Source organism: Xyrauchen texanus, chromosome 33 (assembly GCF_025860055.1).
Source record: "Xyrauchen texanus isolate HMW12.3.18 chromosome 33, RBS_HiC_50CHRs, whole genome shotgun sequence".
Lineage (NCBI taxonomy): Eukaryota > Metazoa > Chordata > Actinopteri > Cypriniformes > Catostomidae > Xyrauchen > Xyrauchen texanus.
This window is the reverse complement of record NC_068308.1, coordinates 22,582,684-22,598,509: the sequence shown is the minus strand read 5'-3', so window position 1 is coordinate 22,598,509 and position 15,826 is coordinate 22,582,684. Positions and strand designations below refer to the sequence as shown.

The following is a 15,826-nucleotide window of genomic DNA, read 5'->3' as shown; positions in this document are numbered from 1 at the left end:
GAGACCCGATTTTACATAGTTGCATGAAGTTTTTTCAGAAAATGAGCTCAACCTTGCTAACAGTATCAAATGTAACATAAAAAAGCACCTTGAGCTGACTGGGCAATTTCACAGATACTTACCCACAATCAGGTGCGGAATGGGACTAAAAAGTGGCCCTGGACTTTCTGGCCCAGAGCAGCCCACCAAACCCAGCCTGCAACACACTACACCGGCTCATTGATTAGATTTTCCGGCTCAAACTCAAATTTTCTATTTGAAAAAAAAAGACATTTCTATTGACTGCTAGTCATGGCAGAGTGGTAGTGGTGGTGTAGTGCGCTAAAGCACTAAACTGTTAAGCAGAAGGTTGTCGGTTCAATCCCCACAGTCACCACCATTGTGTCCTTGAGCAAGGCACTTAACTCCAAGTTGCTCTGGGGGGATTGGCTCTGTAAATTGCTTAGGATAAAACATCTGCCAAATATGTAAATGTAAATGTAAAATGAGGTTGTGGAAACAAAAAGTATAATAATAATAGTTATATATGTATATATAGCTAAACAAGATCATATGTCATTTAAAATAGTCAGATGATGAAATTGTCACAGCAGGACACCGTTGAGAGTGAGAAAGAAAGAAAATGTATATATGAAAAAAATATAAACAAACATCCCTCTTAAAGTGTCTTTGCAGATATTTTGCAGATTAATTGCAAATTTTCACTCTGTAAGTTTTTCGCATCTTTATATCTGCAGTAAATTCCTTCCCCAGATTATTCTTGAGATAAGTGAAAAGCCCAATGCTCTGACAAGCATTGTTTCTATCCTTTAAACAAAGTAAGCCTTTACTTAAAGCGTGAGGATTATTCTGGCAAACCACACTTCAGCTCCCAGAAATGCTTTTTGCAACAAACTCAAGTAACAACTTTAAAAAAAAAAAAGTTATACAAACTTGACAGTTTTGGAAATAATAGAGGTAGATTAAAATTGCAAACAGATGGATAATGCCTCTAAAATGTTTGTGGATTGGCTCATTAGAGGAGGAAATTAAAGACTCTGAAATTCATGTCAGAACAAAATGATAGGAAGATCGAGGATATGGAGGGGAGGGTGGAAAAGTTGGAATTGTCTCAAGGAAGATGTAATTATAAGTGGACTCTAAACAAGACATCAGACATATGCTCAGGCTACAGTTGGACATCACACTACAGAGGACGCACCAACAAGTGAGTTGATATCTTTGGAGCAACAAGTAATTGAGTTTTACCAAAGGACAAAAGCATTGAAAGCAGTACAATATCCACCAGCCACACGCTTCCAAAGAATAGCAAAACAAAGCCAGATAATGTAATCAGATTTACAAACAGAAAGAACAAAGTGGATTTATTGAAACAAGGAAAGACACTGAAAGGGATTGACATCTACCTAAATGAGCACCTCACAGATAGAGAAAAAAAAAACATTGCCAAGCAACGTGGACCTGGAATTGTAGAGTATGGATATGTCCGATAAGAACAACAGAGCATGCACACGTATTGTGGTAAAATAACTAGAAGATTTTGATCCATACAGATAAGCTAAAGATGTCTACCATTACCCACATTATACGGAGAAATGGTCATTGGGATATAAACAATGGTTGTGGATGAACTTGCATGCTTCTGATAGTGAGGACTATGATTTGAATGCTTCATGCATAACAATCCTACAGTATCATATTGGAGGAAAACAGTGGATTTAGTAGACAACAGGATGATGAAATATATGACGACTCAAATGTGTGATATGGACAATAAGAAATAAGATGTCGGAAGAGCCAGGAAAAAGGCTGTATGAAACAGAAAATGATTTGGATTTCAAAGAAAAATTCAAGTTTAACAATGACTTAAAATACTACACAGATCGTCCCTGTAACAAGTGCACTGTAAGTTGCTTTGGATAAGTGTCTGCCAAATGCATAAATGTAAATAGTTTGCGAATATTGCGCCAAAGCTGGCAGAAACCTAAAGTATCAGTCTCGGAGGAAGGAGGGAGAAGTCTTTAGTGGTGAACCAAATAGCTGGAGTTTATTTTCAATTCCAAAACACAACACTATGACTCAAAATGAACATGCAACACTATAAAACAAAGAGAACTCAACTTTGGAATAGTTGCAATGCAGAGAACGCAGCGGCTCAAAAACAGTTTGCCAACACAGAAGGGTGATGTCACAAACAAGACTTGAAAAAGGACTGCATGAACTAGGGAACTTAAATACACAGACTACTGATTACTGGGAATGAGAAACAGGTGTGGATGATGATGGGGTAATTGGACTAGTAATCAGGAGAGGTGGATATATGAGGTGAGTGAGGATCCGGTGAGAGCAAACAAAGACAGAAACAAAGGGCAGAGGATAAATTGGAAAATTTCATTGCTAATAATATACATTTTTAGTTTCTCAGAGGGGTAGAATAATCAGAAATTGTGAATAAAAAATAAAAAAAATCAAGAGGCCATAATGAGGAAGATATGTCAATTATAAAGAGTATAATATTATATATTTTTTTATGTATATATGTAACTTAATTCAAACAGGAAATTTTCCAGATCGAATGAAAATTGCAAAAGTTATTCCCTATAAGTTGTTATTATTTTTTATTGTATTTATTTTTCTAAAATACTTGAGAAATATGTTGTAAGGCTAGATACGTTTTTAGAAAAATATATTTTAAGTGTGGTTTGAGCTAAGCATTCTACTGAATTGGCATTAATGGAATCAGTTGATCACAAGGACTTTGTTCAATCTAAAGAAAGCATTTGATTCCATAAATCATGAATTATAACTAAATAAATAAATACGGTGTTAGAGGTATTGATCATTCTTGGATAACAAGTCATTTGAAAAATAGGTACCAATATGTAAGTTTAAATAATACGGTAACACAGTTAATGCAGATAAGATGCGGACTGCCACAGGGATCAGTTTTAGGCCCAAAATTATTTATTTTAGGTATGAATGACTTTGAGATTGAGGGAACTCCGAACTGGTCTCCAGCCAGGATCCGAAGTCGCAATGATCCAACCAGCAGACCAAATTCCAGCAATTAATGCCAGTCATGTGCCACAACCATCAGCAGATCCCGACAAGCTAGTTTGCGGTGACTTTCAAGCCATTGGACCGGCACTTAAGAGTTCTACAACTTAACATCAAGGGGCTGTCTGCAGCCAAACGAACACTCACTCACTCACCTTGGTATCAAAATTGTGAAAAATTTATTTTGTTTGCAGATGACACAAGTTTATTCTATTCTAATGTAAATATAGATAGGTTATTAAAGATTAGGGAACAAGAATTTAAAAGAAAACAAAATGGTTTGATAGAAAAAATTATTTGTCCTTAAAAAAAAGAATGCATGAAATAAAATAAAGAGATAAAGGACTGAATGAACTAGTGAACTTTATACACTGACTGATTACTGGGAATGAGGTACAGGTGTGGATGATGGGGTAATTGGACTAGTAATCAAGAGAGGTAGATCTAAGAGGTGAGTGAGGATCTGGAGAGAGCGTGACAAAACCCCCCCAAGAGACTGAAGGCGTGCCACACCTTGGAAACTAACTGGGGACCTCTGTCTGAGATGATTCAGAGCAGGACTTCACAAATTTTGTTACCTCTGCTAGCATGTTGGGCCACCAGTATTTGGGCCATGCCAGTGCCATAGTTCGGGTGACCCCTGGGTGTCCAGAGCTTGGAGTAGAGTGCATCCATTTCAGAAAGGGTTGTCAGAGGTGTTCGGGAGCATAGGTGTTTCCAGGAGGGCAAGCAGGAGGTGCAGGATCCTGGGTGGTGGAAGATGACATCTCCCGGTCAGTGGATGGGAGATAGAAAAACAGAGGATGGAAGGATGACTTTGGGATAACTAGGAGGTGGTTCAGGAGTGTAGAGCCGGGAGAGTGCATCTGCTTTTGGTAAAGCTGGGATGGTGAGTGACAGTAAACTGGAATCTAGTGAAGAATAGCATCAAATGCACTTGGCAGGGGTTGAGGTACTCCAGGATTCGATGGTCGGTGATCGCCTGGAAGGGGACCCTGGACCCCTCCAACCAATGTCTCCATTCCTCCAATGCCATCTTGATTGCCAAGAGTTCACGGTTACCGATGTCATAATTTTGCTGCGTGGTGGTGAGGTTCTTGTAGAAGAATGTGCATAGATAGAGTTTAGGGGGATTGCCATGGCATTGTGAGAGTACTGCTCTCACCTGGTAGTTGATGCAACCGCCTCAACAATGGCTTCGAAAGATCTCAATGTTTTTTGATGGAAGCAGTGGTAAGGCATGTTGGAGCCATGGGAATGCGGTAGTGGCAGCGGGTGTCCAGAGGAGTGATTTGGGTTTCTTTTTTTTAGGAATGATGTGAGGGGAGCAGCAAATTTACTGAAATCCCAGATGAAGCGGCGGTAGAAGTTGGCAAATCCGAGAAAGCGCTTGAGTTCTTTGATGGTTGTGGCCAGGAATTGACAGGTACGAACTTTGCAGCATCCATTTCAACTCCATGCAAATTGATGATGTGCCCGAGGAAGGGGACAGAAGTTTGATGAAACAGGTAATTCTCAGCATTTAAACAGAGGTGATGTTTTAGGAGGCACTGCAGGACTAGTTTGACGTGGTGTTGGTGTTAAGAGAGGGAATTGGAATAAATGAGGATCTCATCAATATAAACCAGAACGAAATGAAGAAAATCCTGCAGCACTTCATTCATGTATGCCTGGAAAATGGAAGGCATGTAAAATTGTATTATTGAATTAGAAATGTATTAAAATGCATTATTAAATGAAGGTATTTGTGGAAAATAAATAAACAAATAAATAATAAAATAAAAATATGTACAAGAACAATACTATAATTTGTGTGGTATTAGTTAAAAATGATTGTGTTTGTTCATTATTGTAAGTTTGTATTCAAACCAGATTTTAAGACAAATGTATACATAAATGCAGGCAATTCCAAAGGATTCAAATACCTTTTTTTGCCCCTGTAAATACCCTTCATGATTCCCATTATATGTTATTTCCTCGCCCACTACGGTGAGTTTTTAGTTATTTCTAATTTATTGTCTTGTTGATATAGATGTTAGATGCACAATAGTGGTGAAAATACTGAAACATTCCATTTGGTTCCCTTCACCAGGTCTGAGCTCATAGATATCAGCCATATTTTGACAGCTTCATTACCATATAATTAGTTGGTTGGCTCGTTGGTATTAAGTATCAGCACATAATGGAAAAGTAAGGCTCTGTTGTTCTGGTCCACATCACTTTGCTGAGTCGCTACCTTTGCAGAAAGCCTGCCGTCTAGTCTTTGTGTCACGCCAGCTTCTTAAGTAAGAAATAAGTGCCCAGTTATGACTCTGCTTTACAGCAATGCATGTCTGTTGGGGAATAAATCATTTATCGTGATGGGATGAAAACAGCACTACAGACATCTTTAAAGAAATCCATAAACTATGTTCAATCAGCAGCATAATACAGTTGTCAATCCTGTTTTATAGTGCTAAATACAGTTACTCTATGTTCACACACAGGTAATGAACAAGAGTGACAACCTCATTCTATAATCAAAGAGACTCCATTGTCTGTCACGTCTTATGATAAGATTCATTCTGTACTGTGCAAGCACTTTGTCTTGGGTTGTTCTAGTAATTTAAAGAGACAGAAATATGTTTGTAATCTGAAGGTTTTAAATCCAATCATGGGTTTAGCCGCTACCCAAATGCTGCGCTTTACAAAAGTTTTGGATGATGCATAAACTTGCACCTCGATTGGATATGTTTCTTAAATATCATTGTGTCAATTTTGATAAGAATTTTCGATAATATAGAAGATGCTATCTTTGATATTTACACGTGTCACTATGACTATGGTTATATGCATCATTTACAACTATCTTGAGAATAAAAAGGGGTCAGACAGTATTTGAGCCACTCCTGTAAGCTAGACTTGTAGTCGAGACCGCCTAAACCAAGACCAAGACACTACAAGACCAGAGGGTATCGAGACCAAGACCAAGACAGACTAAGTCGAGACCAAGACCGAGACCGAGACCAAGTCGAGACCGGAGGGGAAAAAAAACTTTTATGCTGCCTTTATTTGATTTTTGGAGCTTGAAAGGACTGTTCTCCATTCACTTGCATTGTATAGACCTACAGAGCTGAAATATTCTTCTAGAAATCTTCATTTGTTTTTAGCAATTACATATAAAGTAATTAATAATTTATAGGCTTAAGTGCAGGACCCGAAAGTTGGTCGTTTTGTCGCTATGGTCACACACACACACACACATACACACACACACACACACACACACACACACACACACAGTTGGTGGTGCGCTCAAAGTCATCTGTCAGTTGTGCAGTTACCCAAAATCTCGTTACTTAGCATGTAACGTTAGTTACACTCTTCATCAGGTTAACGTTAGTTACGTCCTTAGAGAGGCTTGCAAAAAATATGTCCCTAAATAACTTATACCGTACATGTGAGAAGAACACATGATAAACAACAATAATTCAGCAGATACATGATCTGTTTGGTCATGGGAGGTTGGAAAGGTTTTACCTCAAAGAGTTTGAAAATGCGTAGATAGCTTACCTTTCCCTGTGTTTACGCTCCAGGGGCCGGTTTTTCAAAAGGTTTAATCCGGATAAAATTGATCCGGATTTAGTAATCCTTTTTTTTGCAATCCGTGATCACGTAATCCAGCTTACTTTTGAGCCAGTTTTTCAAAGCAACATCGGATTGGATCAATCTGATCCGGATAGGAACTTTTCAGGATCACCAAATCTGGATAACCAGTGCTCAAACAGGATAGGAAATCACAATGTAGAACTATAGATATGTAAAGAGCAACAAGTAGAATAGCCAGTGTGGGGTCAATATAAGTTTATTTTTATTTGAAATGAAAACACACACATTTAAAAAAAACTAAAAACAAGAAAAACCCCACCCCATCCTCTTCCAGCAGTCCGCTCATCTGAGACCTACAAAACAAACACTGTACATTGAGGATATTTATAACAAGTTTCAAATATAGATGTATTGAATTAAAAAAAAGACTTCATGTCAAATACTCCACAATAATTTCAGACTTCCTCATCTGATGTGGAGAGACCAGCTTGTCTGAGCGTAGCCTTTAGGAGGTGGATCTCAAGTCTGGCCTTGGTTTGCTGAAGTTTGGTCAGAGTCAGTTGTTCCTCTGCCAGACGAAGCTGTGCTTCTGCCCTTTCAGTCTCTTTTTGCAGAAGTGCCTTGTAATCATCATCTTTGTTTGATGAATGGCGCTTCAAGCCTTTCCTCTGAGATCCTGTGGCAACTACCACTGGCTCAACCAAAGAGGATCCAGCTTCTTCCACAGGAACAGAGCTGAGATTCAATATAAATACGCTCTCTGGATCAGCCTCAGGAGGAACTGGCAGATTCTCCTCCTCCTCCTCAATCCAAGGCTTGCCATCCCCTACAACACCTTGAATACCATGGAGAGCTTGCGACTTCTCACCTCCAGTGATGTCGAGGACCACATCTGTGTAATCTCCCCTCTTAAATGGCTTGTTGCCTGTTTGTGGGTTTTTGGCTTCAGCATGGTCCTTTGTTGCCCTGGCCTTAAGATTCTTCCACCGCAATTTGATTTGGTCTGTGGTCCTCCTCTGGCCAGACCCTATGGCATGTGATTAAAATCCAAACATCATTTTTCTTTTTGTTGGTATCCTTAGCAGAATTAAAACGTCCCACTATTGTTCCATAATGGCACCGAACACCCTCTAGTAGTGCATTGGTTTCAGCAGCAGTGAAGTTACAGCTTCTTGAGTCCATGGTTCCGTTGCTTTACTATAGTGAACATTGTTCATCAATTATAGGCCTTGGGTCCAATTGCCTCAATTGAACACAAGCCAAAACTGATCAGTTGTAATAGGTGTGTTTGAAAAGACCAACTACACAGCCATATAAATCAGCCTTTCTCAGAGGATTCACAGAGAGACAGTGAAATGGCAGGTGTTGTCCACCACTTTGCCAGGAGAGGATACCGTCAAAGGGTGTATGTTGAACATACCAAGCCACTGGAGCAATACACCACTGAGGAGCAGTATGTCCGGTTTCGCTTTGGGAAGGCTGATATAGAGTACCTTGTGAACCTTCTCAGGCCAAAACTTCAACACAGAACCCAAAGGAGTCACGGTCTGTCTGTGGAAGACCAGATCCTCATTGCTCTCCGATTTTATCCATGTGGGACTTTCTATCAAGTTGTTGGTGACTATATGGGAGTGATGAAATCAGCTGTGTGTGATGTGGTGAGAGATGTGTCAATCGCACTGGCCAGCCTGGTCAATGAATTTGTTTCTTTTCTAAAGGACAACCAGATTTCCCAGGCCAAGCGCAGCTTTTTTCTTTTGGGGAATATGCCCAATACTATTGCAGCAATCGACTGCACACATGTGCATATACAAGCACCTCGTGAGAATGAATGGGAGTTTATAAACAGAAAGGGGAGGCACAGCATCAATGTCCAACTTGTGTGTGATGCTGACCTCATCATCACCAACTGCGTTGTCAAGTGGTCTGGGTCTGTCCATGATGCACGCATCCTGAGGGAGAGCGCTCTATATAGAGACCTCCAAACCAACCGACCAGATGGCATAATATTAGGAGACAGTGCCTACCCACTCCTACCATGGCTGATGACTCCTTTTCTAACAGCAAATACACCGGCGCAGGCACGCTTCAACACTGCTCATTGCAGAGCAAGATGTGCAATTGAGCGTTTAAATGGAGTTCTTAAGAGGCGCTTTGCATGCCTTAACTACCTGAGAGCGGAACCACAGAAAGCATGCAACATAACCCTTGCCTGTATTGTCCTGCACAACATCGCTACTAAGCGCAATGTCCCTCTCTGTACTGACAATGATGCACCTGAGCCCCTTGGAGTCCCTAAACAACCTCCTGCATTCTGCCAGAACGAGCAAACAGGACGTGCAGCAAGGGACGCAATAGTTAGACACTATTTCTGATTTGGATTTGTTTTGGATTTCAAAAATAAGTGATTGCCATTCTTTGCATTTTTTTGGTTATTCTGTAATCATTGCATGCATCACTAATAAATATTCTAAAAACAAAAATATTTTCGATTGTGATGAATATATATATCAATTTTGACAGCTGTTTGGGGGATTATTTTATGAGGCCAAACTCTTTCTATTTTGCTGTAGGCCTATACTGAAAGGCCTACCTAATCACTGTAGCCGGATGAACAAATAAAATTAAAACCTTATGAATAAATAGGATATCTTGTAAGATACTGCATGATCCAAATATAGTATTATTTGATACATTTTTAAAGTTTTCATTACATTTTGGGCATGAAATCCACGCTGAATCCACCCTTCTGATGGGATCAGTTAAATCCAGATTTTTTGGATCAAAGTGATCCAAATCCTACAAAAAAGTTCTGAAAAACCCAAACTAAAGGTTTGATCCGGATCAAAACCAAGATTGGATTACGTGATCTAATCCGATTATGTAATCCGTTTTTTCTTTTGAAAAACCCATTTTCAAGATTTGATCCAATCCGTTATCCAAAATCCTAGTGGATTACTTTTGAAAAACCGGGCCCAGGTGTCTGGTGAACGTTGAGGTGGTCCCGGCTGTCCCTGTCAAGCAGACTTTGCAGAATCTACATTTCGCCAAATGCTTCTTTTTATTTGACGATGTGCAGAAGAACTCATTGTGTTCTATGAAAGCAAATTTTATGACCAAGAAATTCGCTGACATGCTACTGACTGACTGTGCTCTTTACGCTCTACGCTACACTCACTCACTGAGGTATAATGTTATATGGATGGATGAGCGCCAACGGCTGTGTCACAAAAAAATACATGTGATTGGTTGCATTTGAAGGGCTTGTGTCGTTGTGGATATTGTAGTATTGTATTGCTAAATCCCCCGACCACTATGTCGGTCTGAGACAGCGAGACCTAGACAAGACCGAGAGGTCCGAGACCAAGACAAGACCAAAGACCATCAAGGCCGTGACAAGACCGAGACCACGTAAAAGAATGGTACCAAGACCGGTCTCGAGATATACATCACTACTGTAAGCTGTTGTATGAACAGGACAATTTGAGAGTTACATGTGTTAATAAACACGCTTGTCAATCCCTGACAGAGCCTGATTTCATGAATTACATAAAAGTGGTGATATCTTTGCAAAATTATATTACATGGCTTCTTACATGTATTGCAGCATTTCCAAGGTGAAATGTCCACTGAGTGGTGCTAAAAGTGACTTACATTTTCTCCCAAAAAGATGCGTCTTTTAAGGTTAATGCTCTACTGAGTTTTAAATAAACAAAACCTACCCTAAATCTAACCGATAGTGGCAGGCCTTTTTGACACGTTCGGTTCACATGTTAAGTTGTGCTTTTCAAGACTCCTATACTGGTCCTTTTGATCACAAGTGCAACACTATCAGTTGAGCCACTGCGTAATTTAACCGCACTTGAATAAGCTTCTAAAGTGTACTGTAGTTGATTATGTAATTCAAACATTTAAATGTATCACCTCAGAAGTCATGCGCTAAAGTAAATATCTTTTGATGTCATATGATAGCCTTGTGTGAGGAACAGGGCAAAAAGTAGACTAATGTACTGATAGTCTGCCCTTTTTGATATTTGATAAAAGGAAATAAAAGAGGCCAAGTTGTACTAACACTGACTGTCAATGTGGCCATATAATATATCAAATAGCAAAGTTCCGACATTTTTCACACATGGCTCTGGTCTTGTAGCACTGGGCTGTGTTTTCGTAGTTGAGCCACACCTGGACTTGAATGTCAATGTGTGTTGTGTGAGCAAGCCATGCAATGAATGAGGGGCATACAGATGAGGCTGCCTCTTAACAACCACAGATAATGATGAAGAATGGTCTGCTTCACAGGGTTGTAAAAGCACAAGGAGCTTTAGACTCACCGATAGCAGCTCCAGGCAACCATTCTTTTTTCTGCTGTCCATTTCTTGCCACGGACTTCATAGTTTGCATGCAGGAGATAATGAGTCAACACGTCTTTTTGAAAAATAAAGCAACAACTGCGAGTATGATAACCAAGATCATCAGACTCTCAGGAGAGTGCAATGTCATTGCTAGACAAATATTTCTGTGCAAAATGATCCAAACAGCATATTTCAGAGAATAGAATATGACTGATGAAAGAAGGATAATACAGACACATCAGACTGAAATACTGAAAATGAAATACTGAAAGTGAACAATTTCACCTTTTACAGCTAGTTAAATGCTATATTGAAGCAACCTCAGTGTGCTAGGCATGTTTTCATTTATCTATGCATTTTCTGACTGAACATTACATTCTGTGTTTGCGTCTATTTATTATGCAGACTTAACATCCATATACATATGCAAACCTCAGATGAATTCCATTCCACTCTCTGTATCCCTGATGTATGCCCATGAGGCATTGTCTCTAAGCTCACCACTAAGCTCTACATCTTTGAATAAGGACACTAAACTGGGAGAAAACATACATTGCAACAGCAAGGTCACCATGGGTGAATCCTTCCTACATTATTAATATGAGCAAAAAAACAAACAACAAAAAAAACAGGTCCAATTTTTTAGTCTGAAGCAACAGCATATTCATCACACAACTGATCTATTCCCAGCCCTTTGATAGCATTAATTAAATACTCCCGCCGAGAGTCCTGATTTGTATTTTTTTGCATCAGTGTCATTTTTGTTCTTTTTCACAATGTCATCTCATTACAGAAAATTCTTGTAATGATTTGCATACAAATCATTACATCTGTAAGTACCCTGCTTCATTTGGTCAACTTCACAGACACACTGACAAAAGAGTTTTTCACTGATGAAGTGAATACTTTTAATTTAATTTGAACCACACAAGCCGTGTTTAGTTACTTGGTTAGTTATTGCGTTTGTCAGTCACAGTTAGAAATGAGGAGTATATTCATCTGGAAACAATACAAGAACATACAAATTCTTATTCTAAAGTACAATACAGTCTAACTGTTATTCCATTGACTCTTTCTAAAATCTGTACACATTTACTGCACTACCGCTTGAAAAACAAACTATATCCAATGTCTCAAACCACAGTTACAGCTGCAACACAAACTTCAATATCAAAGAATCTCCTGATGTTCACTTTCTTTGATATCCAGGAAGGAGGCAAGACCACAGAAGAGGAGAGGTCATACACAGGAGGAAAGCCTCATACTTTTGATGTGTATATCAGTTCATTTGTATATTAGAGAGTAAAACAGCCAAAAGGAGATGTTCCGGGGAAAGAACCAAATGTACTTGAATAGATCTTCATCCAGGTCCTCCGATATCTAGATATTTCCACAATGTCCTCTCACTGATCTCTGAAACGTTAACTCTTGTCTTGGCATGCAGCATTAAGTCTGGTGCACTTTGCTACTTATTCTGGCAAGAACTGCCTTCTAACAAAGGGAAGAGACCTTCTGACCAGCATCTAAATCCTAGTGTACACTACACAACTCAAGCTTGTCTCCTTTGATGGTTTGAGTCGGCGATTGGTCTTCGACGAGAAGTCTCAGTTCTGATGACGAACAGTCATGTATTGTGCGCAATCCTGTGACACGCCTCGACTAGTCACAGATGCTTAGACATATTTCAGACCAGCTAGATATCTAGACGTCTTGTGAGCTGTGCTCCCTGTCCCTACAAGCGAGACCGACAATGAGCCACAGCCAATGAAGTATAGAGAGAGGAGAGTAAGTTATTGGGAAGCAGTAGACAAATTACAATATATCACCCACATCTCCCTATATTTTGTCTTTATTATTTTAAGCTGGTATTTTTTTCTAGATTTTTTCCTTTGTAATTTAGTCCAAAAATGGGTGCAAACCACTCTTATGTTTGTTGACGTGTAATCATGTAAAGAGTTTCATCGTTGATTTTCATTATCGGAAAAGATGCGCTTTGGACCAACGGAAACGACACAACACAAGAGACAGCTTTATCATGGTTCAAACTGAGATTTGTCCACTTCAAACATATTCATTGGGTTCGTAGTGCCACAGCAGCATGGCACTGCAAATTAAAACAAGAGCTTTAACTTTGCTGGTTACGTGCAGATTTAAGGTGAAATATCCGCATGAACTGAAAATTTTAAAAAGCAAATGCATGTACATAAACTGGCGGATACAGATTTTGCTCTTATGGAAAGAAATTGGTACTTTTATTCACCAAAGTGGCATTCAACTGATCACCATGTATAGTCAGACTCAGGATCTTATTAATGTGAAAAATTACTATAAATATATATTTAAATGAATAAAATTTTCAAAACTTCTTAAACTACTTCAAAGTGTTCTCATCAAAAAATCCTCCATGTGCAGCAATGACAGATTTGCAGATCCTTGGCATTCTAGCTGACAGTTTGTCCAGACACTGGACATTTCACCCCACACTTCCTGTAGTATTTGCCATAGATGTGGCTGTCTTGTAGGGCACTTCTCATGCACCTTACAGTCTAGCTGATCCCACAAAAGCTCAATGGGGTTAAGATCCATAACACTATTTTCCAATTATCTGTTTTCCAATGTCTGTGTTTCTTTGCCCATTCTAACCTTTTCTTTTTCATTTTCTGTTTCAAAAGTGGATTTTTCTTTGCAATGATTCCCATAAGGCCAGCAGCTCTGAATCTTTTCTTTACTGTTGTACATGAAACTGGTGTTGAGCAGGTAGAATTCAATGAAGCTATCAGCTAAGGACATGTGAGGCATCTATTTCTCAGACTAGAGACTCTGATGTACTTATCCTCTTGTTTAGTTTTACATCTGGCCTTCCACATCTCTTTCTGTCCTTGTTAGAGCCAGTTGTCCTTTGTCTTTGAAAACTTTATAGTGTACACCTTTGTATGAAATCTTCAGTTTTTTGGCAATTCCAAACCTTGTATAGCCTTCATTCCTCAAATCAATGATACGTCAATCAGACGAGTTTTTAGAGAAAGCTGTTTCTTTTTTGCCATTTGTTTACCTAATATTGTCCTGAAGACATTCAGTCTACTGTGGCAACTCAAAAACAAACACAAAGACAATGTTAAACTTCATTTAACAAACCAAATAGCTTTCAAATGTGTTTGATATAATGGCAAGTGATTTTCTAATAGCAATTTAGCAATTTAGCATGATTTCTCAAGGATAAGGTGTTGGAGTGATGGCTGCTGGAAATGGGGCCTGTCTAGATTTGATAAAAAATTACTTTTTTTCAAATAGTGATGGTGCTGTTTTTTACATCAATAATGTCCTGACTATACTTTGTGATCAGTTGAATGCCACTTTGGTGAATTAAAGCACCAATTTCCTTCCAAAACAGAAAATCTGTACATCATTCCAAACTTTTGACCACCATTGTAAAGTAGACCTTTACGTAATATTTCAGTGTGTCTGATATCAACATGCAGGGACACAGATATGAGAAGCATGCTCATTAGAATCTCAATTACAGGTACGGCACTATAATAACTCTGTGTACGAGTTTTTAGAGCTCCTTTCTCTTCTTTTACTTTTTGCGCTTTATCATCATTCAGAATTACACAGATGTAATGATTGATGCACACCGATCAGCCACAATATTAAAACCACCTGCCTAATATTGTGTAGGTCCCCCTCGTACCACCAAAACAGCGCCAACCGCATCTCAAAATAGCATTCTGAGATTATATTCTTCTCACTACAATTGTATAGAGTTGTTATCTGAGTTACCATAGACTTTGTCATTTCGAACCAGTCTGACCATTCTCTATTGACTTCTCGGAAGCGCCTGGGAGCCTTCCGGGTCCTTGAGGGGGTCCGTGAGACGGTGGATGTCTGCTTCCTGCGGGGTGCTCAACGCACGGGCTGAGAGCTGGGCACGGGATGAGGCGGAGCAGGAAGTTTCTTCGCCGCAGGAGGACGCCCATGGCAGCAGGTTTGCGGCAGGGCAGGATGTACGAGATGGCCTCTGTCTGTTTATTCATCGCGGAGAACTGCTGGGCAAAGTCGCCGAAGAGGCCGAACTGGGAGACAGGGGTGTTGAGGAAGCGCACTTTGTCGGTCTCACGCATCTCGACCAAGTTCAGCCACAGATGACGTTCCTGGACCATGAGTGTGGCCATCGCCTGCCCGAGTGACTGCGCTGTGACCTTCGTGGCTCTGAGGGTGAGGTCGGTCCCTGAGCACCGTTCCTGCAGCACGTCGGGATCAGGGCTACCCCCATGCAGATCTTTAAGTGCCTTGGCCTGGTGGACTTGCAGGAGGGCCATGGCATGCAGGGCAGAAGCGGCGTGTCTGGTGGCGCTGTAGGCTTTGGCAGTCAGTGAAGACGTTGTCTTACAGGCCTTGGAGGGGAGCACAGGGCGACCCCACCAGGTGGTAGGGTTCTTGGGGCACAGGTGGTGCGCAACAGCCCTGTCCACCTGGGTAATCACCGTGTACCCGTGGGCCGCTCCAACGTCGAGGGTAGCGAGAGCGGATGAGCGGGTGGCTTTGTGACGTGTGGAGAGGGGTGCTCTCCATAAAGACGTCAGCTCATCATGCACTTCTGGGAAAAACGGGACCGGGGTGGGGGGGCGCGGCTGTGAGCGGTGCGGAGGCCCCAGGAACCAGTCATCCGACCGTGATGGCTGTGGGGAGGAAGGAGGGTTCCAGTCCAGCCCCACGCTGGCCTTTTTTCATAGATCAGAGGCATATTCTGCACTCAAGAGAGACCCCATTGTCGCTTCTTTGACAAAACGTCGAAGAGAGCGGCAGATGGGGAACTACCATTTGTGTAA

General features: G+C 40.4%; 2 protein-coding genes across 3 annotated transcripts in view; one reads left to right on the top strand and one right to left on the bottom strand.

Moving 5' to 3' along the window:
- The window catches only part of LOC127626644 (ankyrin repeat and SOCS box protein 3-like), a 280,530-nt gene that overhangs the window by 198,224 nt on the left and 66,480 nt on the right, over positions 1–15,826 (bottom strand). The window lies entirely within an intron of this gene.
- Positions 8,001–9,020, top strand: LOC127626674 (putative nuclease HARBI1). The gene has a single exon (XM_052102651.1). It carries the CDS (start codon positions 8,001–8,003, stop codon positions 9,018–9,020), a length of 1,020 nt encoding a protein of 339 aa, XP_051958611.1.

Excerpts from the sequence above, each read along its gene's own strand:
- LOC127626674 (XM_052102651.1), top strand. The coding sequence starts at position 8,001 with ATGGCAGGTGTTGTCCACCACTTTGCCAGGAGAGGATACCGTCAAAGG.